Genomic DNA, 26,334 nt, shown 5'->3' with positions numbered 1-26,334 from the left:
TCCTGCTCCAGACAGAACAGCTCAGCTTCCATCCTTCTCTAGTGTTCTGTCAGCTTCCATGACTGCTCAGGCTGTTGTAGGGCATGTTTCCCTGAACATTTCCCCACCTCCTCCTGCCTTGACTGTCCCCTCCCTTTTCTTGGGCTCTTGTCCCAGCTGCCCAAGCTGGACTCGTTCACCAAGGGCCCTACCACTGTGCTCCACTGTGAATGGTTGCCAGGGTCTCTGCTGAGTGGTGGTGGATTACCTGGATGCTCAGTGAATCAGCTGCCTCTTCTTGGTCCTTTTCTGAGAGGTCTCTTCTCTTCACTTGACTCCCATCCCTTGAGGCTCTTCATGAGCAGGGAGACAATCTAGTTTCATCCAATATGCTGCAAATACCATTACTTCATTCTTTTTAATGGCTGAGAAATATTCCACTGTATGTATGTACCACATCTTTTTTATCCATTCCTCTGTCAGTGGACATTTAGGTTGCTTCCATGTCCTGGCTATTGTCAGTACTGCTGCAATAAACACTGGGGTACGTGTATCCTTTTGGGCCATGTCTTACTGAGTGAAGTAAGTCAGACAGAGAAAGAGAAACATCCTATGACATTCTTAATATGCAGAATCTAAAAAGAAATGATATAAATAAGCTTATTTATAAAACAGATACAGACTCACAGACTTAGAGAAGGAACTTATGGTTGCCAGGGGGAAGGATGGTGGAATGGGAGAGTTAGGGAGTTTGGGATGGACAGGTACACACTTCTATATTTAAAATGGATAACCAACAAGGACCTACTGTCTAGCACAGGTAACTCTGCTCAATATTATGTGGCAGGCTGGATGGGAAGGGAGTTTGGGGAAGAATGGATACATGTTTATGTATGGCTGGGTGCTCTGCTGTCCACCTGAAACTACCACAACATTGTTAATTGGCTATACCCCAATAAAAAATAAAAAGTTAAAAAAAAACAAGGGAGAGGATGGCTTTTTATTTTACCAAGTCAGCTCAAACTCTCTAAGTCCCCAGCTCTGAGAGAGATGGACATGCCTCATCTCCATGAGGAATATCTCTCTTCTGGTTTCACCCAGGAGCCATTCTTACTGACTTTAATGAGAATGTAATGGCTGAAACACAATTTTAGTCTGCGACCCACCTGAGGGATGGGGGGACATGTCTACCCATCCCAAAGAGATTCGTGGCATCTTTTTTCTGAGGTGCTGGGACTTGTGCGTGGGAAGAGGAGGTATTTATTGTCTGTGTCCTTTATCTTTAGAGCTCTATTTCTTAAGTTCCCTCAGGCAATAACATTCCTCCTGATCTAGCTTTCTGGGAGATGAATAAGGGAAAGTCGAGGTTTGTAATTTCAAATAGCCCTGGTTTCTTAACCCAAACACTTGTCCACTGGCAGGCCCTGGGGCCCTATGTGTGGTTTATTGCCTTCTCACTATTTTTCTTCCAAATACCAGATACCATAAAATTCTCACGGAGTCCCAGAATCTGTCATCTTCTGTCAAAATTTCACCTCCTGGGGTTTCCCTGTTGGTCCAGTGGCTAAGACCCCACACTCTCAGTACAGGGAACCCAGGTTCTATTCCTGGTCCGCAAACTAGATCCCACATGCTGCAACTAAGACCTAGCTCAGCAAAATAAATAATTTTTAAAATACATCTCCTTTTTCTGATCCCATAAGAGCACATATTATCATGGGCCAGGACAACTGACACATGGGTTTTTAGTTAATTAAATTTACCTAAAGAGGAGTGTGTAGAGAAACTAGACTTGTCAAGCAAGTAGAAGTCAGGGCACTCTGAGGATAGTTTACTCAGATGCCACAACGATACCAATAAGCATGTTATTGTTTTTGGTAATCACTTTTCTCCTTCTTCCCTCCCTCTCCTTCTGACACTGAGATATAGGTCTGCGACATGGGATCTTCTGCTGCAATGTTTGCACCTGGACACACCTCTCCATGAGCAACAAAATATGAAGAAACCGTATGGGACTAAAAATAAGTGTATACATGCAGTAGTTGGGGCAAATTCTGGACCCAAAAGATAAAAAGAGACTCCAAAATCCAACTGCCACTTCTGAAGAGCTTGGAGCAAAAACAGGGGTTTGAGAGACAATTGTGCATGTACCCTGCACACAGCACCACTTAGGGGTGGGCAAACCACCTAAGCCGTCCCTCCAGCCTGACCCCTGGACACATCCGTTCAGTTCAGTTCGGCTGCTCAGTCTTGTCTGACTCTTTGTGACCCCATGGACTGCAGCACGCCAGGCTTCCCTGTCCATCACCAACTCCCAGAGCTTACTGAAACTCATGTCCATTGAGTCGGTGATGCCATTCAACCATCTCATTCTCTGTCAGTCCCTTCTCCTCCCGCCTTCAATCTTTCCCAGCATCAGGGTCTTTTTCAGTGAGTCAGTTCTTTACATCAGGTGGCCAAAGTATTGGAGTTTCAGTTTCAGCATCAGTCCTTTCAATGAATATTCAGGACTGATTTCCTTTAGGATGGACTGGTTGGATCTCCTTGCAATCCAAGGGACTCCCAAGAGTCTTCTCCAACACCACAGTTGAAAAGCATCAATTCTTCAGCACTCAGCTTTCTTTATAGTCCAACGCTCACATCCATACATGACTCCTGGAAAAACCATAGCTTTGACTAGAGATAACTTTGTTGGCAAAGTAATGTCTCTGCACACCCGTAAACCCACCCCAAATAAGGAGCAAGCTTGCCCCCCTTCCCTGGGGAGCAAGTAAGGGAACCTGTTGCTTGTTCTTGCTCCCTGATACTGCAGCAGGGACCCCAATAAAGCCTTGCCCGAATCTCATGTCTGGCCTCTGATCAACTTCTGTTGATTGGGGAAAGCCAAGAATCCTGGTCAGTACACAACACCATCTCATCACTTATTTTTAACAATTTTCTTGTTCAAAAATTCCATTTCTAATTCACCCTGGTTGCACCCAATAATTTGAAGTTGAATAGCACAAAGTATCAGAGAAGGCAATGGCACCCCACTCCAGTACTCTTGCCTGGAAAATCCCATGGATGGAGGAGCCTGGTAGGCTGCAGTCCATGGGATCGCTAAGAGTGGGACACGACTGAGCGTCTTCACTTTCATTTTTCACTTTCATGCATTGGAGAAGGAAATGGCAACCCACTCCAGTGTTCTTGCCTGGAGAATCCCAGGGACAGGGGAGCCTCGTGGGCTGCTGTCTATGGGGTCACACAGAATTGAACACGACTGAAGCGACTTAGCAGCAGCAGCAGCACAAAGTGTCATATGGTAAAGAATCTGCCTGCAGTGTGTGAGACCCAGGTTTGATCCCTGGGTCAGGAAGATCCCCTGGAGAAGGGAATGGCAACCCACTCCAATATTCTTGCCTGGAGAACCCCATGGATGAAGGAGCCTGGGGGGCTACAGTCCATGGGGTCACAAAGAGTCAGACACAACTGAGTGACTGACACTACACTAGCTCAAAGTGTAGAGCACACAGTCTAGAGCCACACTGTCTGGGTTTGAGCTCTGGTTCTGCCCCTCACTGATTGTTCAACCTGTGGTAAGTTGCTTACTGTCTATATACCTCAGTCTCCTTATCTATAAACTGGGGATCATGACACCTACAGCGTTGCCATGAAGATAATGTAATAAAGCCTGACATGATAGAATATTGCCTGACATGTGGTAAGAGCTATATTTAAGTGTTTTAAAATAAATATATGTCTTTGAGCAAATTAGGCACTATAAGCATTTGATTACTAAGATTTTTAAAAGCAGAGATACCACTTTGCTGATGAAGGTCTGTATAGTCAAAGCTATATTTTTTCCAGCAGTCATGCATGGATGCGAGAGTTGGACCATAAAGAAGGCTGAGTGCCAGAGAACTGCTGCTTTTGAACTGTGGTGTTGGAGAGTATTCTTGAGAGCCCCTTGGACTGCACGGAGACCAAACCAGTCACTCCTACCAGAAATCAACCTGAATATTCATTAGAAGGGCTGATGCTGAAGCTCCAATGATTTGGCCACCTGATGTGAAGAGCCAACTCACTGGAAAAGACCTTGATGCTTGGAACAATTGAGGGCAGGAGGAGAAGAGGGAGGTAGAGGATGAGATGGTTGGATGGCATCATTGACTCAATGGACATGAGTTTGAGCAAACTCCAGGAGATGGTGAAAGACAGGGAAGCCTGTTATGCTGCAGTCTATGGGGTCACAAAGAGTTGGGCGCGACTTAGCGACTGAACAATAACAACAACAACAGAAAGTACCCAAGTGTTGATCTTTACCAGATACAGATGTAAATTGTCTCATATTATCACAGTGGAAATCTACACAAAATGAACTGATATAATAGCATAGATGAATCATTCTCCAACCTAATATTGAATAAAAGGAGTCTGACCCAAGAGTATGTGATTCTGCTTATGTAAAGTTCAAAAACAAGAAACCGATCTGTGGTGCCATGTCAAGACGTGGAAATGACAGGAGGCATGCTTCTGGGTGCCGTTAATGTTCTGTTTCTAGATCTGGGTGCTGTAGAAGTGTAGACTGACTTCTGAAAATTCACTGAAGAGATAAGAAAGCCTTCCTCAGCAATCAATGCAAAGAAATAGAGGAAAACAACAGAATGCGAAAGACTAGAGATCTCTTTAAGAAAATTAGAGATACCAAGGGAACATTTCATGCAAAGATGGGCTCAATAAAGGACAGAAATGGTATGGACCTAACAGAAGCAGAAGATATTAAGAAGAGGTGGCAAGAATACACAGAAGAACTGTACAAAAAAGATCTTCACGACCCAGATAATCACGATGGTGTGATCACTGACCTAGAGCCAGACATCCTGGAATGTGAAGTCAAGTGGGCCTTAGGAAGCATCACTATGAACAAAGCTAGTGGAGGTGATGGAATTCCAGTTGGGCTATTTCAAATCCTGAAAGATGGTGCTGTGAAAGTGCTGCACTCGATATGCCAGCAAATTTGGAAAACTCAGCAGTGGCCACAGGACTGGAAGAGGTCAGTTTTCATTCCAATCCCAAAGAAAGGCAATGCCAAAGAAGGCTCAAACTACCGCACAAATGCACTCGTCTCACATGCTAGTAAAGTAATGCTCAAAATTCTCCAAGCCAGGCTTCAGCAATACGTGAACCTTGAACTTCCAGATGTTCAAGCTGGTTTTAGAAAAGGCAGAGGAACCAGAGATCAAATTGCCAACATCCACTGGATCATCGAAAAAGCAAGAGAGTTCCAGAAAAACATCTATTTCTGCTTTATTGACTATGCCAAAGCCTTTCACTGTGTGGATCACAAGAAACTGTGAAAAATTCTGAAAGAGATGGGCATACCAGACCACCTGACCTGCCTCTTGAGAAACCTGTATATAGGTCAGGAAGCAACAGTTAGAACTGGACATGGAAGAACAGACTGGTTCCAAATAGGAAAAGGAGTACGTCAAGGCTGTATATTTTCACCCTGCTTATTTAACTTATATGCAGAATACATCATGAGAAACGCTGGGCTGGAGGAAGCAAAAGCTGGAACCAAGATTGCCGGGAGAAATATCAATAACTTCAGATATGCAGATGACACTACCCTTATGCCAGAAAGTGAAGAAGAACTAAAGAGCCTCTTGATGAAGGTGAAAGAGGAGAGTGAAAAAATTGGCCTAAAGCTCAACATTCAGAAAACTTAGATCATGACATCCGGTCCTATCACTTCATGGTAAATAGATGGGGAAACAGTGGAAACAGTGGCTGACTATTTTTCTGGGCTCCAAAATCACTGCAGATGGTGACTGCAGCCATGAAATTAAAGAATGCTTCCTCCTTGGAAGGAAAGTTATGACCAACCTAGATAGCATATTAAAAAGTAGAGACATTACTTTGCCAACAAAGGTTCGTCTAGTCAAGGCTATGGTTTTTCCAGTGGTCATGTATGGATGTGAGAGTTGAACTATAAAGAAGGCTGAGCGCCGAAGAGTTGATGCTTTTGAACTGTGGTGCTGGAGAAGACTCTTGAGAGTCCCTTGAACTGCAAGGAGATCCAGCCAGTCCATCCTAAAGGAGATCAGTCCTGGGTGTTCATTGGAAGGACTGATGTTGAAGCTGAAAGTCCAATACTTTGGCCATCTGATGCGAAGAACTGACTCATTGGAAAAGACCCTGATGCTGGGAGGGACTGGGGGCAGGAGGAGAAGGGGACAACAGAGAATGAAATGGTTGGATGGCATCACCGACTAAATGGACATGGGTTTGGGTGGACTCTGGGAGTTGGTGATGGACAGGGAGGCCTGGCTTGCTGCGGTTTATGGGGTTGCAAAGAGTCGGACACGACTGAGCGACTGAACTGAACTGAATACTCTTAGGATTTGTGCACCTTTTGGGGTGTGTGTTAAACTTATATTAGAATTGCCAAAAAAAAAAAAAAGAATTGCCAGAAAAATGTTGAAGATTTTTTCTCCAAATTCTTACATTTCTTCTGGATGATTTAGTAGAGAAGTTTTCCTTAAGCTATTACTGCGTTTTTACATCATCATCCTTAGATTACTTTTTGCTTGCTTTAAGTATTGGTAACAATATTTTTGCACACAATAAACAGATGTATTTTATTTCCTTCTTAAGAACTGTTCCTGTGCAGCCTTCCCTAAGACAGGAGGCTTATCTTCCCAGAAGAGGAAAGAGTGAATTTTTGGCCTCCTTCTTAAGGGGATCGGACTAAAATTAGGGTGGCCAGGGAAAAGACGCAGTGTTCATTCCTGAGCCTTTTTTTGCCTCCCCACCCCTCACACACAGTTAATTGCTCAGTTGTGTTCGACTCTTTTTCGACTCCATGGACTGTAGCCCGCCAGGCTCCCCTATCCATAGAATTCTCCAGGCAAGAACACTGGAGTGGGTAGCGGTTCCCTTCTCTAGGCAATCTCCCCAACCTATGGATCAAACCCAGGTTTCCTGCACTGTAGGCAGGTTCTTTACTGTCTGAGCCACCAGAGAAGCCCCCTTTAGCCCCTAGGAGAGTAGAATTGAGAATCATGATCTGCTGGGGGGGAGTGAGGCAAACCCACTGCCTGGACCTCCTGTTCAGGGGCAGATTGACAATGTGGTAGCGATTCAGTGGAGCCCAAGGATCACTGCAAGCTACAGTGAGGACATGCCAGCTGGAGCACAGTCCTCAAGCTCTGACCAAGACAAAACTGGGTTGCAGGTTAGAGCAGCTGCAGGGTCAGCTGTGGACACTAGAAGCCAGGCCAAGACAAGCTGAGTCTCAGTGGTCACCAGCTCCCACAGAGCAGAGGACCAGCATGAGACCAGGGTATCTTGAGGTCACCAGGGTCCCTTTCCTGTACCCAAATGCTTACCTTGTAGATAAGCTGGAGGAAGAAAGTGGAATCGGACAGACTGAGTCGTTTTGCCCCTGCAGCAATCTTACTAAAAGGGACTGGTCTCATTCCTTACTTGGATTAACTGTAATCAAATGGATTAAAATACATTTCCATGTCACTTAATCAGTGGGGCCCAGTAAGGTCAGATTGTGGTGTAGCCCACCAGGCTCCTCCGTCCATGGGATTTTCCAGGCAAGAATACTGGAGTGGGTTAGCATTTCCTTCTCCAGGGATCTTCCCGACTCAGGGATCGAACCCACATCTCCTGCACTGGCAGGGGGATTCTTTACCAACTGAACTATCAGGGGTATGGTGTAACTAACTTCGAAGCTATCTTTCTTTGGTTTATTTTTCCTTGATTTTACCAACTTGTAAACTTTTGTTGCTGAAAACTGTTCATTTTAGGAATTTTTCTGAATAGAAAGCTCCTGGCATCGCTACTGTCCACAATCATCCCTTTATGAGTAAAACAATTTTATAGTTTTATAGTTTCTCTAACTTTTCCATTCTGTTCATCATCCAACCATCTATATACCCACCCAAACAGTAACCATCTCTTTGGAGTCATGTACCAGGAATTGAGCTAGAAGGTTTGATGATAGTCCTTGACACTGAGACTTCCCTGGAAGTCCAGCAGTTAAGACTCTGTGCTTCCAATGCAGAGGGGGGAGAGTTCAATCCCTGGTTGGGATAAAGGATCCCACATGCCATGGGGCATGGTCAAAAAAACTAAGTAAATGAAAAGTTTTGAATACAGACGGTGAACAGATAACCAACACTGTTCTAGCTTCACCTTTCCAAACATCCACAGAGGCTTGCTTTCACTTTTCGCGTCTAGGCATATTAATTGCCAAGTTTTGCTAAGAGTACTGGGTTTCTGAGCCTTACGACCTGATGGCAATAATCCTTAAGAGTTCCCTGCTTTGTAGTATGTCAAGCTGCATGTCTGCTGTCCTAGACCTGGAATTAGCCATTTCTCTAAGGAGCCTCAATTCTCTTTAATAGGAAATACATTTAGAAACCAAAATGTGGCCTCTAACGAAGCTCATTTCTTCTGGCTTGGTCATGATTTCTAGTTCTTTTCAATGGACAGAGATGAGAGAAAGGATATTAGGGGACGAATAGATTTTAGAGGATGAAGGAAGACATGTTTCTCATTTTTCTATTATGAGTTATAGATTAATTTTGACTGTAAATACATAAATCCAAGTACTTTTATTTTTAGTTTTTTTCCCCCCGCTTTTAGGATTTCCCCCCCTTTTTGAATCCGTTCATTTAGGATAAATTACCCTTGTTGGTTTATTACATTAGGACAAGGGCAGGAACACTCAAGCGTCTTTTTTTTTTTTAGAATATATATAGATACAAAATTTTAACTTTGGCTGCACTGGGTCTTCGTTGCCATGTAGTGAGCGAGTGCTACTCTCTAGCTGTGCTCAGGCTTCTCATTGTGGTGGCTTCTGTTGTTGCAGAGCACGGACTCTAGAGTGAGTGGGCTTCACTATTTGCGGTGGGTGGGCTTAGTTGCTCCACGGTAAGTGGGATCTTCCTGGACCAGGGATCAAACGGATGTTCCCTGAGTTGCAAGGCAGATTTCTTAACCAATGGACCACGAGGGAAATCTCACTCAAATGTCTTGATTATTCCCTAAGTCTGTATACAGTCTTAATTATTTCCTGACCAGCTACTTAAAATGAACATGGGGGCTCTGGTTCAAACAGCAGTATACAAATTCCACTAAGATACTAAAATAAAAAACTTTTTTCTTTTTTCACTTTCTCTCCCTCTCTACTCCTCCCCCTCCACCTGTCCTGGTGTTTCTTATTTGCTATTATTAAATAGCAATGTCAAATTCCCCTGGGTACAGAGATGCTGGCAGGCTGAGTGCAGACTCACAGGCCCCTAGGGGTCAGTCCCCTGGTGTCAGGCAAGCACTGGGCTCAATAGCTGCTGGGTTCCCTTCTCTGGCCAGACCAGAGCTGTCCTCCTCCCATAGGCCAGTTGCTCCGACTCACGGGAATGGGTAAACCTCAAAGGTATCACAACCTTTGTGCCAGGACGTGGTAAGTATCTAGATTTGGGGACAGGTGAGAGGTGTGCCCTGAGGTCAGGGTATTTCTACTCTGGAGTGAAATCAGCTGCCTGAGTCACCACCGAACGAATGGTGCTCAACTCTGATCCTTCCCCTGCCCCAGCCAAGGCGCCCACCAGGAATGAGGGTGCCTGTGTGTGCTGGGCAGGAAGGCAGGCCAGGTGGAGGCTCAGGCTACCCTGGGTGGGGTGGGTGGCTTAAGCTGGTCCCTGGGAGGCAGGGAAGCAGCAGAAGTGAGGGCCAGTGCATGAGCCAAGGCTCCAGGCCCTGGGTGCCTGCTCCATTGTCCCACTGGACTTCACTGACAAAGTGAAAGTGTGAAAGTGTTAGTCCCTCAGTAATGTCTGACTCTTTGCAACCCTATGGACTGCCAGGCTCCTCTGTCCATGGGATTCTCTAGGCAAGAATACTGGACTGGGTTGCCTTTCCTTTCTCCAGGGGAATCTTCCCAACCCAGGGATTGAACCCTCGTCTCCTGCATCACAGGCAGATTCTTTACTGTCTAAGCCACCTTACAAAACAATCGTTCAAGTATTAGATTCTTAAGAATTTTAAGATGGGGACTACAGAGCATTAAACCGCAAACGTGAGGCTTGTCAGAGCACAGGGCTCTGTGTGCCTACATGGTCCTGTGTCCACAAAGCTGCCCCTCTCTGTTTTCAGCCACAGTTTTATAAATGTGCCTAGGGCCTCTGGGGTTCTTAGAGACCCTTTCAGGGGGTCTGTGAGGTCAAAACTATTTTCATAATAACAATGAAGACAGTATTTGCCTCTTTCATTCTCTTAGGCGTGTACAGTGATGTTTTTCCCAAGGTTACCCGACAGTGTGATATTGTAACAGGTTTAATTCAGAAGCAGGAAATTCAGCTGTCTTCTAATAAGCCAGATATTAAAAAGATTTTAAAAAAATATAAAACAATACTATTCTTCTATTTACTGTTGTGGAAAATACGGTTATTTTTTAATAAAAATATGTTTTTTTGTCATCATTTTAAATTTTTAATATTTATCTCTCTCTATTTTTTCATGGTTATTTTTAGGTGAATAAAGATAAATTTTTAACACAAGAAATGTTGATAAATAAACCCACATAAACAAAAGTTCTTGGGGTCCTCAGTGCTTTATTTTATGAATAAATTTTAAAAGTTGAGGTAAAATTCATATGACATAAAATTAAATATTTAGGGACTTCCCCAGTGGTCCAGTGCCTAAGACTCTGTGCTTCCTATGTAGGGTGCCCTGGTTCAAACCCTGGTCAGGGAACTAGATCCTACATATTGCAGCTAAGAACCTGAGCATCCAACTAAGACCGGGTGCAGCCAAATAAATAGATAAATATTTTTGAAATTATTAGAAAATAAAGGTTAAAATGTTAATGTATTTGTAAAATATTAAATATTTTAAATCAAAATATTAGCGATATTTAAATTAAAACTTGAAAATGTTTTTAAGCTAAAAATATGAAAATGTTTTAAAATTAAAAATATGAACAAATTTTTAGTAAAATATTGTATTATTTTTTAATTAAATATATTTAGTTTTTTAATTAAAATGTTAAAAAAAGGTAACATTAAAACAGTGTCTGATGTGGAGTACATGATCAATAAATGTTGGCAGCTATTCAAAGGACTGAACCAATTTCAGTGCTCACTGGCAGTCTCTATTTTTCTAAAGTCTACCCCACATAGATTTAATAATTTGACTTTGCTTTTGATCATGAATACCTGGTGCCTCATTTTTCAAATTTACATTTCAGTAACTACTGTGGAAGCTGAATAGTTTTCACATTTTTGTCACAGCTGTGACTTTTCCCTTTTTCAATCTATTTTAAATCTCATTGTACTGATGCAATCATGTATAAAATAAATAACTAAAATTAGTCTAGTTTACACCACATTATCAAGGCTGTTGTCATGCTCATAAAAATAATATTAGGGCTCCAAGGGCATTGAAGAGCTGGAATTATCTGTCCCACATATTTTGAATCTTTGAAATGAGCCACAGAGACCAAGCAGAGCTGCTGTGATTCTGCCGCAGTGATATAAATATGACCTTCCACGAAAAGGCGTGTCATGGCCAGCAGTGAAATTCAAAGCCGCAGGCTGGGTTTCAGAGTCCACATCATTAGGACATGTTGCCCCTCTGGTTACAGCAAAGTAAATATAGACCAGGCTGATTATGTGAACACATTGCATTTAACTTTGCCTGTCTCTATTGATTTCCCACTTCATTTCAACAGCAACTGGATCAACCTGGTGATAAGTACTTCTTCCCATCTGCCTCAGATACTTATTTCCTTTCTTTCCAAGACTAAGTTTTCCACCTTCTATCTTCATTTCATTTCCTTACCATCTTGCTGCTCTGTCTCTTGCTTTTCTTCCTGGTGACTTCAAACTCTCCTTTTTTCCACTGGCATCTTTTCCTGGTATTCACAAATATTCAAGAAGATGTTATGGAAAAACCTGAACAAACTTTTTGACCAACCCAATATGTAACTATTTCCCCTAACAGGAAAACGTTCCTCAACCTTGTGTTAGCCTCTAAGTGTCCCCTTTTTCATCTTCCTTCCTATCACAGTATTCACTCTGCATCCTCATCTCCTGCCAGTCCTCAAGCAATGACAGGATGCCTCTGGCTCGATGAGCACCTCGAAGGCTGCTGGGGGTCTCCTAACCAGCAAAGCTGTTGTTTCATTTTCATTGGGTGTGATGGTTGACTACTTACTCTTTGACTCTATGATTACATTTACTCTCCTTGCCTGGGTTTATGATAAGTTTTTATAATTTTTCAAGGCTTTAACTTTTTTTTTTTTTTTTGGCCAAGTGGCATGTGGAATCTTGGTTCCTCAATCAGAGATTGAGCACAAGCCCCTGCACTGGACAGCACAGAGCCTTAACCACTGGACCACCTGGGAAGCCCCACGTCTCTTACTTTTTGTTTTCCGTTTCCTACACGACAAGCTCCTCGTCTGTTCCCAGCCTTATCCGTTGGTTTACTCAGGATTCCATCCTTGGTGCCCTTGTTTTTTCCCCTTCTATCACGTTTTTCTGTGTGATCTCTTCTATTCCCATGATTTCAGCTAAAGCTGGTGATTCCCAAATCTGTATCTTCATCTCTGATCATTCTTATGAGCATAATACTTGTTTTTACTTTTTTATTTTTATTTATGTATTTATTTTATTTTGGCTGCTCTGGGTTTTCCTTGGTGCATGGGCTCCTTAGTTGTGGCATGTGGGCTTAGTTGACCTGAAATATGTAGGATCTTAATTCCCCAGCCAGGGATTGAACTTGTGTCCCCAGTGTTGGAAGGCAGATTCTTAACCACTGGACCACCAGGGAAGTCCCATGATACTTGCTTTATTAACAGATATTCAAACACCTACAAGCAATCTTCCGGAGCTCCACAAACACATCAAGCTGAGTTGACATCTTTCCTGGAAGCTCCTTCAGCTCCTTATGAGGTAAATTGCTGCTACCTTAAAAAAACCTAGCTGAGATCCTGGCACTCAGATGGAAAGAATGTCTTGCTCTCTGATTTCAGCCTCTGGTTTCAACAGATCACAAAGAGTATGCAACAATCATGTTCAGTCTTCACTAGTTTATAAAAGTTGATTTTATTTGGGCAACCACAAGCACAAGGAAGGAAGCTCTGTCTCCAGAGTTCTGAGAAAAACCACAGTTTGGGGACTTCCCTGGTGGTTCAGAGGCTAAGACTCCGAGCTTCCAATGCAGGGGACCAGGGTTTGTTTCTTGGTCAGAGAACTAGATCCCAACTAAAAGTTCACATGTTGCAGTGAAGACCTGGTGCAGCCAAATAAAGAAATATTAAAATGAAAGATCACAATAGGTTTCCATAAATTTCAGTGTATCTTTGTCCCCTTGGTTCCCTTTCCTTCTCCCCAGAAAGCTGCCACTACTAAGTTCTTCATGCCTCTCACATCCAATTCATCACCAAGATCTGTATATTCTATTCCTAAGTAGCGTCTCCTTTCTACCCTCACTGAAGCTGCCCTGGTGTAAGATGCCTTCATTCTTCTTGCTTGGATTACTGCTCCTCTCAACCTTTTGCCTCCTGTCTCATTCCCTTTCACCTCAAAGTCAGCCCACCTATTAGAATAATCTATAATGGTCAACCTAAAAGTGCCCCTCTCCATTTTAAAAATTTCACTAGTTCCTCTACCCCAGTGTTGGCTGGCAGTTCCCAGACTGTGCTATGGTATTTCTGCTTCCATTTCATTCTGGTGGCTCAGATGGTTAAAGAATCTGCCTGCAATCCAGGAGACCCGGATTTGATCCCTGGTTTGGGAAGATCCCCTGGAGAAAGGAATGGTTACTCACTCCAGTATTCTTGCCTAGAAAATCCTATGAACAGAGGAGCCTGGCAGGGTACAGTCCATGGGGTCACAGAGTTGGACACGACTGAGCAACTAACACTTCATTCCATACGTTGTAGATAACTTCTTTCTGAAATGCCCTCTCTGGGTTAGTCCTTCAGGGGTTACTTCCTCTGAGAAGAGCTGGCTGAATTAATCATTCTCTCCCCTGGGACCTCCCTGATGGTGCAGTGGCTAAGATTTCACTCTTTGAATGTAAGGGGGCACAGGCTCTATCTCTGGTCGGGGAACTAGCTCCCACATGCTGCAACTAAGAATTCAAAAGCCACAACTAAAGATCCTGCATACTTCAGCTAAGACTCAGTGCAGCCAAATAAATAAATATTTAAAAAAACCATTCCCTCCCCATGTACCTTTAATCTGTATGATTATTGTCCTTCTCAAGTACACCTGTCATCTTTGTTTTTACAGATCTGAGTCCGCTGCAGATTGTGAAGGGGTCAGTCACTTTTTCACACTTTCCTTTTTTATAACCACAGTGCCTAGTTGAGCATGTGGCATATTGTGGCACACTCAATAAATAAACGTGTAGTGAATGAATGTTTTAAACGTGATTGTTTAGACAGTGATTCAGTGAGCGCTCCAGCACCCAGAGGCTGGTTATAAAGTATATTGTGTACTGAGTCCTCATTCTGCATCTCCTTCCCACTTCTCCTTTCTGCTTCCTGCCTTTATGCCATTTCCCTTCTGCACCAGACATCTAGCAGGTGCGGAACCACTGAGTGAGGAGTGAATGTAGCAGTTGGGACAGACAGTTTTACCATAAACAAAATTCTTACTGTCTGAATATTTATTAGTCAAGACCCCACAGTTTGGGACTTCCCTGGTGGTCCAGGGGTTAAGATTCCATGCTGCCACCACGCCAGTTTGGTTGGGAAACTAAGATCCTGCATGCCTCACGACAGGGCCAAAAGGTCTCTCTTGGTAAATGTCACACTGCACGTCAAAATACATGGGTTATTTTCAAATATCTTGTGATACTGATTTCTAACACCATTCCACCATGATAAGAGAACAGACTATGTATGATTTCAATATCTTTAGACAATGAAATTTTTGCACCTTGTTTTATTGGTTCACCAGGCTTTTCAGGTCTACTATATATCCTTCTATCTTTCTATTCATTCTATTAATTTTGGAGAGTTTGATATTGAAACTCCAGCTAAAAACCTTAATTTTTCTACTTAAAAAAATTGTAATATATAGTGGAACTAAGTGTGAGCTTCCCAGGTGTCGCTTGTGGTAAAGAACCCATCTGCCAATGCAGCAGATGTTAAGAGAAGCAGGCTCTCTCTCTGGGTCAGGAAGATCCCCTGGAGGAGGGCATGTCAACCCACTCCAGTATTCTTGTCTGGAGAATCCCATGGACAAAGGAGCCTGGCAGGCTATAGTCCATGGGGTCGCAAAGAGTCAGACACAACTGAAGCAACTTAGCACGGCAGACCTATACGTATCTTTGTTCTGTATTATCCAAGTTTCCTATTAATGTTATCATACTTTCATATTTAAAAAAGAAAAAAAATGAAAAAAAGTTCAAAAAAAATCCCATAATTGGAGTTTATGTAAAGTAGCAGAAGTCAACAACCCTCCAACGTGTTCAGTAACAAACCAGTCAGTTACGAAATCCGTCCCCACTGGATCAGCCACAGTTCACCTCTGCAATTGAGCAAATGACATTTTTGGATTAGTCAGTTGGTCTCTTCAGGATTGTGCAATTGCAGAATTTCAACTTGAGGTTAGTTAACCTGATGTTGGAGAATGGCTTATTCAGAAATGAAAATTTGATTATGAAACCAGTTCACAAATGAAGAAGATAAGCAATAGGGATTATAATGTGATAAGTGCTTCAAAGACAGTGGTTTGTACATCAAAGGATTAAGAACTGCCTTTGAAAAACTGACTAATTGCTTGAATGCAAAGACACCTGTCTTGGATCTTGCTGCAAAACTCAAAAATGATACGAATGTTGTGTATTATGCCATCATCCTTATTTTATTAACTTATTTATTTTTGTTCAAGTTATACATCTATTGGAGAAGGCAATGGCACCCCACTCCAGTACTCTTGCTTGGTAAATCCCATGGACGGAGGAGCCCGGTAGGCTACAGTCCGTGGGGATGCGAAGAGTCAGACACGACTTAGCAACTTCACTTTCACTTTTCAATTTCATGCATTGGAGAAGGAAATGACAACCCACTCCAGTGTTCTTGCCTGGAGAATCCCAGGGATGGGGAAGCCTGGTGGGCTGCCGTCTATGGGGTTGCACAGAGTCGGACATGACTGAAGTGACTTAGCAGCAGCAGCATACATCTATTTAATAAAAGTAGATTTCTGTGGCTGAAATAAAAACTAGAATCCTTTGTTCTACTTTTCCCCATCCCTGAATTCTGCCCTGCAAAGAAGTGTCTCCTAATGCCTGCTTTGGTGCCGTATTTCTAAATAACATGTTTATATTGGATTTCTTGATTTTTTTCAGGATGTTATCTATTAACTTTCTACTATAGAAGATGAGGCCATTTGCTTAGTTTTCTATTTCCTCTCACTATTTAGCCTCAGGGTCTCTGGAATTTTTCATATCTTGATACCTTCAAACATACTAGGTAACCTAGCAATTACATCTTTTTCTAGAGACAGTTCTCCTGGGGTTGCCTCTCTCTTGCCCTAAGCTAGATTTCTTGTTCTCCAGACTGGCTCCTGAAAAGCTGTCCCCTTATTCTCCTGGGGGACCTCTCAGTCGTGTTCACAGACTGGAGGTCCTGTTTCCCAAATCCCACATCACCTTCGACATTGTATACTGCCTTGTTTTGGTGGAGCATGTCCTCCAGTAGTTTCCTGAGAAAAGGCTCAAGGGAGGTAGATTTTTTGAGACTGCGCATTTCTGAAAATGCCCTTTTATTTTCACCTCTCACGTAGAGCTTCATTTTTTCGCGTTAAAGTCCTGAAAACCTGGACTAGATAATCTGAAAACTCTACCGCTTCAAACAACTAAATGCTGAGTACAAGATAACAGGATCACTTAAATACATAGCTTAGACTGCAATAAAGTTAAGTGAAATTCCCAGAGGCTAAAACTAAAGACTGGTGCCTGGAGTTTGTGAGCAATGCAGTGCCCACAGCTCCAGGGAGGCTGTTGTTTCAGTAAGTTGGAAACTTGGTTTTTATGTCTACATTAGGCTAGGAGACCTGGCTTTGAGTTCGCTGGATGCAGAACATTGAAACTGACATTCTGCAGACGGTTGGGGCCTTGCAAGGAGACACACACCAGTGATGAAAGGGCAAACTAGCAAAAAAAAAAAAAAAAAAAAAAATTCCCACTGCACAAGGAGCTAAAAACAAAGATCATATGTCATGTTCTGAGCTCAGAGTAGGGGAGGAACTCTCCCTTGTAAAACTGTAGCCTGAAATCTGAATCAGGCTGAATCTGAATCTGAAAACTGTAGCTTGAAATCATTGTCTGAAATGTGAATTTCTGCTACCAGCGTAACCTTCCCCATCTGATTCTTCATAGGATCAACTGCATCTTTTCCTGATGTGTGATATAGGCTTGAAGATTATATCTGTCTCCAGCCATGGATTAGGACCGTGGTTCTCAGAGGGTAGACTGGAGACACCTTTGAGAACTTCTTGATTAAGCCAAGCTAACTGACTCTTGGGAAGGACTCTTTGCTTTTAAAGCTCATCAGGTGAGTGAAGAAACTTGCAGGAAGCTGGCCTGGACTAAACAAATGTAAAGCACCAAACCACGTGCACAACTTGCCTGCTATTCTGTGTTTAGACACTGTCACCTGGAGAACTCTTGTCGTGTGCACAGGAGAGAATTATAGGATGTTCACTACAATGCTATTTATAGAAGTAAAAAGTTAACCAACTCTGAGATCTATTAGTAGAGGAATGAAAAATAAATCGTAGTATGGTCATATGGTAGAATGCTCTAGCAGTGAAAATGAATGAATAAGTGTATAGAAATCAGTGGATTTCAAAAAGTCCATGTTAAGTAAAAAAATATATGAGGATATTATAATTTATGTAAATTTTACAAAATAACTACATATTGTTTCTTGTTGTTGTTGTCCAGTTGCTAAGTCGTGTCCAACTCTTTTTGCAACCCTGTGGACTATAGTCTTCTAGGCTCCTCCATCCATGGGGATTTCCAGGCAAGAATATTAGAGTGGTTGCCATTCCCAGACCAGGGGCTTGTCTCCTGCATTGGCAGGCAAATTCTTTACTGCTGAGTGACTAGGGAAGTCCCATATTTTGTTTATATGTATATAAATGTATATAAATATGGACTGGGTATGCCCCCAGTTTCAAGGTAGTGATTGCTTCTAGAGACAAAGGGAGAGGAATGGGACTGAGTAGGGGATTTCGATTTCAATTTTCTTTGAAAAAAAGAATTTGAAACACTTTCTTCTCTGTCAATACCCCTTAATTTTTGCAGTTATGATCCTTACAGGGTATGTGTTTATAATATTTACATTTTGTTTTGTAACTCTGTTTTCCACATTTTGCCTACAGTTGTCTTGAAAATAGAAAAAAAAAGGGTTTTTTTTCACCGTGCAATTTGGCATGAGGTAACTTAGGTCCCTGACCAGGGACTGAACCCATGCCTTCTGCAATGGAAGAACAGAGTTGTAGTCACTGAACCACCAGAAAAGTCCCTATGTTAACTATTTTTATGTTAATTCTTTAGTCAGAGGATGGCAAGGTATCTTGAGAGGAAAAGTAAATGTCAAGGAAGTCCCTCAATCTTCTTTCCAATTAGCTCTTTCTGACCTACACCCTGACATGTGAGGTCTTCTGTTATACCTGGGAGGCAGTCTGAACAAGGCAGCAATCTTGGGTTTGACTGTCCCATGCTCATCCTTCTCATGAAAAATGTCAAACTACCCTCCATGTGTTTGCCTGTCAAACCATAATGCTCTGTCCTTACTAATCCACTTAGAATGCTTCCTCTCTCGCCAGTCACTATAATTTCAAACTCTCCATTAACTCATTTGTATGAAAATGTTGTTACATGGAATTAATACTCACAGAACATTGCCTGAAGGATAATCATGAATACCATTTGATCAGAGCTGGCAGATTGATTTCAGCTGGCAGGAGAGAAGAAGCCTATTGGTGATGTCCAGTCTCCACAGGAGAGAGTTTCAGTGATCACTGGTGATACCTGCTCGGGGCTTAAACTGGAAGGGACAGTGTGCTTGCCAGGAAGGTATTTCCACTCCTGCTCCCACATACTGTAAAATGTATCACTGAACCAAGCCAAGCCTTCTGAGAGTTGCTTATCTGCAAGGAATGATTTTTGGCTCCTTCGCAGTGAGTGGCTCTTGGCAGTATGCCAGCCACCTGCACTGAAGATGTACTGAGAGACAACTGCGTGGAATTAGATTCTATATTTATTGTAGGAATGCTGCTGAGGGCATACTATTTAACACGCTGTTTCCTTTAAGAGGAGCCATGCGAGAGTTCTTTGGAACAAGTGATCTGTTTTTACCTTATGGACACTGTGAATGTTATAAGGTTTCCTTCTTTGCTTTGGTTGCTAGGAAACTCAGGGCAATGGTGCAGATCTCATCTAGCAGGAGACTTTTGGACAAACATTGTACATACTAACTTTACCTCTCCCTTCAGTTAGTATTTATTCAGCACCTGCTTTACGCCTGTTAGGGCCCCAAAATATCCACGTAGGGACTTCTCTGGTGGTACAGTGGCTTAGACTCTGCACTCCCTATGCAGAGGTCAGGAGGTTTAACCCCTGGTCGGGGAACTAGATCCCACATGCAACTAAGAGTTTCCATGCTGCGCTAAGACCCATGGAGTCAAATAAATAATAAATAAAAAATTTTTTAAATATATCAATGTTAATCACTGTAGCATATTAAAGAAATCATGAGAGCACTTAAGGCTGAAGACAAACACAAGGTTTAAGGTGACTTCAGGGCTTGTTGTTGCTGTTGTTGTTTAGTCACTAAGCCATGTCCAACTCTTTGCGACCCCATGGATGTTCATGGAATCTCTGAGGCAAGAATACTGGAGTGGGTTGCCATTTCCTCTTCCAGGGGATCTTTCTGATCCAGGGATTGAACCCATGTCTCCTGCATTGGCAGGTGGATTCTTTACCAGTGAACCACCTGAGAAGCCCATCCCAACTCAGTGTTGAGGATCATTTTAATGTTTGTTTGAGTGGACTCTCAGGTCATTTTATTCTGTCTCTATATAACCCACAGAGCAATCTGTTTGATTGCCCCTTGCACATTCATCTAGAGTGTTCAGGCTTTCCAAAGATCACAGTCATAACTTTCATCAGAAGGATAAAAAATGAAAAAAAGAAGGATAAAAAATGGAAGAAAAGGGAATAGGAAGAATGGGAGGGACAAATTAGAGGTATGGCATTAATAGATAAAACTACCATATAAAATAGATAAGCAACAAGGGTACACTGTATAGCACAGGGAATTATACCCAGCACCTTGTAATAACCTATAACAGCATATAATCTGCAGAAAGTATTGAATCCCTATGCTGTACACCTGAAAGTAACACGATGTTGTATTTAAATCAAATATACATCAATAAGAAAAAAAAAGAAAAGGAAGAAAGGAGGAAAAAAGTGGAAAACTGAACAAGGGGAAGAGGCGCTGGGACTGGGAGCTAAAGCATGGACACAGGGCTGACTCTTTGCTCCCTCAGTCCCTGGCCAGCAGCTTTCTCCCTCGTTTCTCCTTACGTGACCAAGTCCTCTAATGTGCTGCTCTCACTTTCCTCCATGGCAGAAGCAAGCATGGTCAGGGGCTCTTCAGTGTCATTCCTGATTAGTCAATTATTTTGAATCAACACACACAAAACTGTCTTTCTCATCAGGGAATGGGCAGAGGACAGACCTTAGTGTGTCTATTTTTGCTTGCAGAAAGCTTGGAGTCCAATTTCACGGCTACAATATCAGCCTTCATGGCTTGCAAGATGGATGGTCCTAAAAAACAAACAAACAAACTGAATATCAAAAACTAAACAACTTTATTGTTTGAATGTCTTTTAAGTCATATCCAATCATTTTTCAAGAGAAGGGCTACTTCGTGGTGGTCGAGTGGTTAAGATTCCACCTTCCTAAGCAGAGAGTGTGGGCCTCATACTTGGTTTGGAAACCAAGATCCCACATGCCACAGGGTGCAGCCAACAATTTAAAAATGAAGAAATAAGTTGTTAAAAAAGACATCTGCATGAAAACAATATTGTATTTATTTGTATGATATTTGCTTAATTTTTAAATATTTGCTTTATCTTTAAAATTTTATTTATTTACTTTTGCCTGCACTGGGTCTTTGTTGCTGCTCTCTGGCTTTCTCTAGCTACAGCGAGCAGGTGCTACTCTTCGTTCTTCCTTCTCGTTGCCAACACTTTGGTTCAGATCTTCAGCATCTCTTGCTAGAATAAGCCTCTGAAGTGGACTTCCTGCCTCCTACGTCTCCTCTTTCTAAACCCTGTTCCACATCAGCTGCCAGGCAGAGCTTTAAAGATGTTACTCTGGGAGATTTCCAGGACGTCCAGTGGTTAGGACTCTGTACTTTCACTGTCTTGGCCCCAGGTGGAAAAAAAAGTAAAAGTTATTCTGATGAAGTCAGCCTCTCCTCCTACTCAAATCTTTTTTTTTTTTTAATATTTATTTATCTGGCGGTGTTGGGTCTTTAAATTTTTTTTTTTTTACTTTATTTTTAATTGGAGGATAATTGCTTTACAATTATTGCATTGGTTTCTGCCATATCTCTGTGCTGGGTCCGAGCTGCACATTTTTGGGATGTTTATTGCAGCATTCAGGACCCAGTCATAAATCTTATATGCTCCCTGCCCTTAAGGTTTTCTAAGACTGAACCTCTGATCAGCTCTCCATCTTCACTTCCTACAAGCCCCATCTCATGCACGAGTACCTCCCACCAGAACAAACAGCTTGAAGCTCATCGAGTGACATGGTCTCTCATACATTTCTGCCTTTAACGTCTGTTATTTCCCTTTCCTGGAAAACCCCATTATTCCTCGTCAGATTGGCCAGCTTCTACTTGTTTAGCAAGGCTGGTCTAAAGGAGGTGAGGCTTTAGAGCTTTAGAGGCTTTAGGAGCTCTTCTTAACCCCTCTAGAGAGACTGGTGATGCCTACAGCAATTTGTACATGAATCTTTTGTGTGCTACTTGTTTACATGTGCTTTTCTCACACTAGACTATGGTCTTCTTGGGCAAGATGTATTTATAATTCATCTTTGTGTGACCATTTCTTACAATAATGCTGGAAACATGGTAGACTCTCTGAAGATGCTTGAATAAGTTTATTAGGGATTTAATTTTCATATCTATTCTTTTTTTAATATAAATTTATTTATTTTAATTGGAGGCTAATTACTTTACAATATTGTATTGGTTTTGCCATACATCAACATGAATCTGCCATGGGTATATACGTGTTCCCCATCCTGAACCCCTCCTCCCACCTCCTTTTCATATCTATTCTTAAAGAAACAGAGAGCATAATTGAAGTCAGCTTGATCTGATAGGAGGAACAAGTCTAGAGCTATGAAGTTCAATACAGAAACACTGGCCACATGTGACTATTGAACACCTGAAATGTGACTAGCCTGAAATGAGATATATTCTAAGTACAAAATACATACACAATTTCAAAGACTTAGTATTAAAAAAAGAATGTAGTGGTACCCCATTGGCTAAGAATCCCCCTGCCAATGCAGGGGGCGCAATTTTGGTTCAGTCTCTGGTCTGAGAAGATCCCACATGTGGCAGGGCGACGAAACCTATGCACCACAACTACAGATCCCAAGCTCTAGAGCCTGTGCTCTGCAACCAGAGAAGCCATTGCAATGAGAAGCCCGTGTACTGTAACTAGAGAAAGCCCACAGGCAGCCAAACAAAGATCCAACGCAGCCAAAAATAAATAAATACATAATTTTTAAGTTCTTGTTAAAAAAAAGAAATGTAAAATTTCCCATTGATAGTTTTTACATTGATGACCATTTAAACAATAATTTTTTGGATGTATCATGTTAGATAAAATATGTTATTAGAACTAATTTCACCTCTGTCTTTTACTTTTCTAATGTGGCTATGAGAAAATTTAAAACTACACGTAAAGTTTACATTTGTGGCTTGTGTTATAGTTCTGTCAGAAAATGATGTTCCAGAATGTTCATTCTGTGAACAAATATCTCTTGAGCACCAGCTCCAGACAGCTGTTAGTCCAAGTGATGGGAACAGAATAGTAAAGAAAGTAGATAACGTTCCTGACCACAGGGCGCTTACATCATCATGGAGAGAGGGACACAGAACAGGAGGCAGATGTGTAAACAAGATGGTTTTGGATGGCATAAATAAAGCACTATGAAGAAAGCAAAGAGGGTGGGAGGGCGGTCTTTCAGAGCAGGTGAGGACAGAGGAGGGAGATGAGGCAGGAGGCTGGAACCTGGATGATGGTAGAGACCTGCAATGCGACAGCAATGGCATGTATGCTAAATCACTTCAGTCGTGTCCGACTCTGTGCAACCCCATAGACGGCAGCCCACCAGGCTCCCCCGTCCCTGGGATTCTCCAGGCAAGAACACTGGAGGGTAGGGAGGTGCAAACAGACTTGAGAGATATTTGGAAAGTAACATTAGGAGGACTGTGGTAAGCATGGATATTTGGGATTGGTACTCTTGCCTGGAAACTCCCATGGACGGAGGAGCCTGGTGGGCTGCAATCCATGGGGTCTAGAAGAGTCGGACACGACTTCACTTTCACTTTCACTTTTCACTTTCATGCATTGGAGAAGGAAATGGCAACTCACTCCAGTGTTCTTGCCTGGAGAATCCCAGGGATGGTGGAGCCTGGTGGGCTGCTGTCCATGGGGTCGCACAGAGTCAGGGAGGACTGAAGCAACTTAGCAGCAGCAGCAGCAGCAGAGCAGATGTGGATTCCCAGGATTCTGGATGACCAGGTGAATGGTGGCACCACTGGATGAGATAAGGCTGGAGTGGACTTGAGGCAGATGGGGAATTCCAGTTTGGCCATGTTGAGCATGAGGTGCCTGTGGAAGGCCAGAGGGCAGTGCTGAGGGGAGACGTCAGTGCTAGGAATGATCATTTGGGATCTACTACCACACAGTCGTTAAAACCCAGCACGGATGGGAAAGGAAAGAGAGAAGATGGCGAATGAAGACGACACACAGGTCCAGGTTTTACCGACCAGGGTTCTTCGCCTTGCCTATTCAATAGAAATCGACTAGAGGCCAGACACTCCAGTATTCTTGCCTGGAGAATTCCTTGGACAGAGGAGCCTGACATGCTATAGTCCACAGGGTTGCAAAGAGTCAGACACGACTGAGCGACTAACAACACACCAACAAGAGGCCAAACATTCACTGGGATCTCTCTGCAGCTAGGAGGAGTGGAAACAAACACGGGTTCCCCTTCTTGATCCCTGAGGTGGGGGCTGAGCTTGTTTCTTCTATGGGTAAGGGTAGCAGTATGTCCATGGCTTGGGCCAGAGCTGCGGCTTGGGTGTTTTGCCCACCCCTTAGGTGGTGTATGTGAAAGGGGCATGCATAGTATCCTATTTTGCTCCTGACACCCTGTTTTTGTTCCGGGCACTTCAAAAGTGGCAGATGGGCTTTTCAGACTTTGTATCTTTTGGGTCCAGAATTTGCTCCAACTGCTCATGGTCACAGTTATTTTTAGTCCTATACGGCTTCCCTATATTTTGTTGCTGGAAGAGAGGTGTGTCCAGGTGCAAGCACTGTAGTAGCAGAGGGTCCCAGGTCGTAGCCTGTCACCGAGGGACCACTTTCTAAACTGACTCATACATGAATGCAGGGGGAGGACCCAGGGTAGCTAGAGGGGTTCACGGTACAAGAGAGAAGGCAAGACTGATTCGGCGAGGTTTGGGTAGTGATGGAGGGGCTGGGCTGGCCTGGGAGACTGGCTGGAGGAAAGAAGGGGTCTCGGAGGAGATATTTGGTGTTGGGGAGGAGGAAGGAGGCTAAACAGCTGGTAAAGGAGTTATTGTGGAAGATGGTGATGTCCAGGTCACAGGTAAGGACATCGCTTGGGGAAGCTCTGGATATGTTACAGTTTGGGCCAAGGCTTTATCACGATGACCTCAGAGTTTGAGAAGGCCTCCAAGAAGCAGTGGACGAGGGGATAGGGAGAGCTGGCTTTTGGAAACTTGAGTGGCCCTGGCTCTGAGCCTCTTTGCCACTCTCTTCTCTCCTCTTTAAAGTGAGCCTCTTCCACACACTGCGGTTGTTATAAGGTCACTAAGTACAGGTGCCTCCCTTGGCTGCCTGAGCTGTTCTCTGAAGCACACTTACCTTCCATTTCCCGTAGCAGAGGAATCCAGGCTCCGTCCCAGGGGGTGCTTTCTGAGGCCGTTCCCTAACACAGTCAAGCAGCCAGGGCAGACTAGGCACAAGGTATTCTCTATAGTGGGCGTCTGTGGGGAAGCCAGTTGTGCACGCTGGCTGGTGGTAAGCCGGCTTCCAGGAACGCGACCTGGAATAAAAATAAATAGGCCTTCTAGTCTCTTCAATCATCGTATTCTTCCGAGTCTCAGTTCCAATTTAAAAATGGGCATTGCAGGTGATAGCAGGGGACTGAGAAGTACTGGGCAAGCACTTTGTGTCCATTAACTCCGTGAATCCCACAATCACATTGACGCGGGTGACCTCCGTTTGGTAGAGAAGGGGAAAGACAGAGGTTAAGTTACTTGATCAAGGTCAACAGCCAGCGAGTGCGTAGCCGGGGTTTAAACCTGGATTCAGACTCGGGGTTCAAATGGGACTCGCTGCCGGGTGCCGGTGGAGAGGTTCCAAGGTTTCGGGATCATTTATCCCTTCCTATCCCGGCCCGAGGGTTCCCCGCGTGGACGATCTCGCGGGCTCTTCCCGCTCCGACACCCCCGGGTGTGGCTCCACCCTACGCTGGCCCACAGCTCGGCCCAGAACCGCTCCGGGTCGTCGATGACAAGCTCCCGGCGGCGCCCCGAGCCCGCCTCTCGGGCCGCCACCTTCCCGCGGAGCGCGCGCCTCGGGGGACACCTGTCCCCGGGCAGGGGGCTTTGGCCACTGCTCGGCGCCGCCCCGCGCTCGCGGTGGAGCCCCAGCGCCGCTGGGCGGGAGGACGGCAGGGCGCCTCCCTGGATTGCGCCGCGGCCCTGCGCACCGGGCGGCTGCGGGCGGGCGCGCAGAGGGGGCGCTGCTGAGGGCGCGGCACGGGGGGCGCGCGGGCGGGGCGGGCGCGGCGCGGCGCGGGGCGCCTGGAAGGGCACCCGCGAGGGGCGCGGGCGCAGCCGGAAGCTGGGGCGGGGCGCCCGCGCGGGATGCGGTGAAGGGCGAGCGGCGCGGCAGCGGCGATGAGTGCCTCGGCGGCCACGGGGGTCTTCGTGCTGTCCCTCTCGGCCATCCCAGTCACCTACGTCTTCAACCACCTGGCTGCCCAACACGA

General features: G+C 43.9%; 1 protein-coding gene and 1 long non-coding RNA gene across 6 annotated transcripts in view; one reads left to right on the top strand and one right to left on the bottom strand.

The window, feature by feature from the left end:
• Positions 1-26,143, bottom strand: LOC133234234 (uncharacterized). 3 transcript variants are annotated; one of them, XR_009732068.1, is made up of 4 exons: positions 25,203-26,143; positions 23,682-23,921; positions 11,815-20,829; positions 1-2,634 (listed from the first exon to the last, which is right to left on the bottom strand). It is a non-coding gene; the product is annotated as an uncharacterized LOC133234234 (long non-coding RNA). The 3 variants fall into 3 exon arrangements; XR_009732067.1 differs by lacking the exon at positions 1-2,634 and having other exon boundaries at positions 11,029-15,515; positions 20,741-20,829; XR_009732066.1 differs by having other exon boundaries at positions 1-20,829.
• TM6SF1 (transmembrane 6 superfamily member 1) overlaps positions 26,119-26,334 on the top strand; it is a 56,012-nt gene continuing 55,796 nt past the window's right edge. Inside the window, exon 1 of one of the 3 annotated variants that reach the window (XM_061394537.1) lies at positions 26,119-26,334. In XM_061394537.1, the coding sequence (XP_061250521.1) occupies positions 26,243-26,334 (92 nt within the window). In that variant the 5' untranslated portion in view covers positions 26,119-26,242. The other 2 variants (XM_061394538.1, XM_061394539.1) reach the window with 2 other exon arrangements.

This window comes from Bos javanicus, chromosome 21, assembly GCF_032452875.1.
Source record: "Bos javanicus breed banteng chromosome 21, ARS-OSU_banteng_1.0, whole genome shotgun sequence".
Classification (NCBI taxonomy): Eukaryota; Metazoa; Chordata; class Mammalia; order Artiodactyla; family Bovidae; genus Bos; species Bos javanicus.
This window is presented reverse-complemented; position numbering and strand designations above follow the sequence as displayed.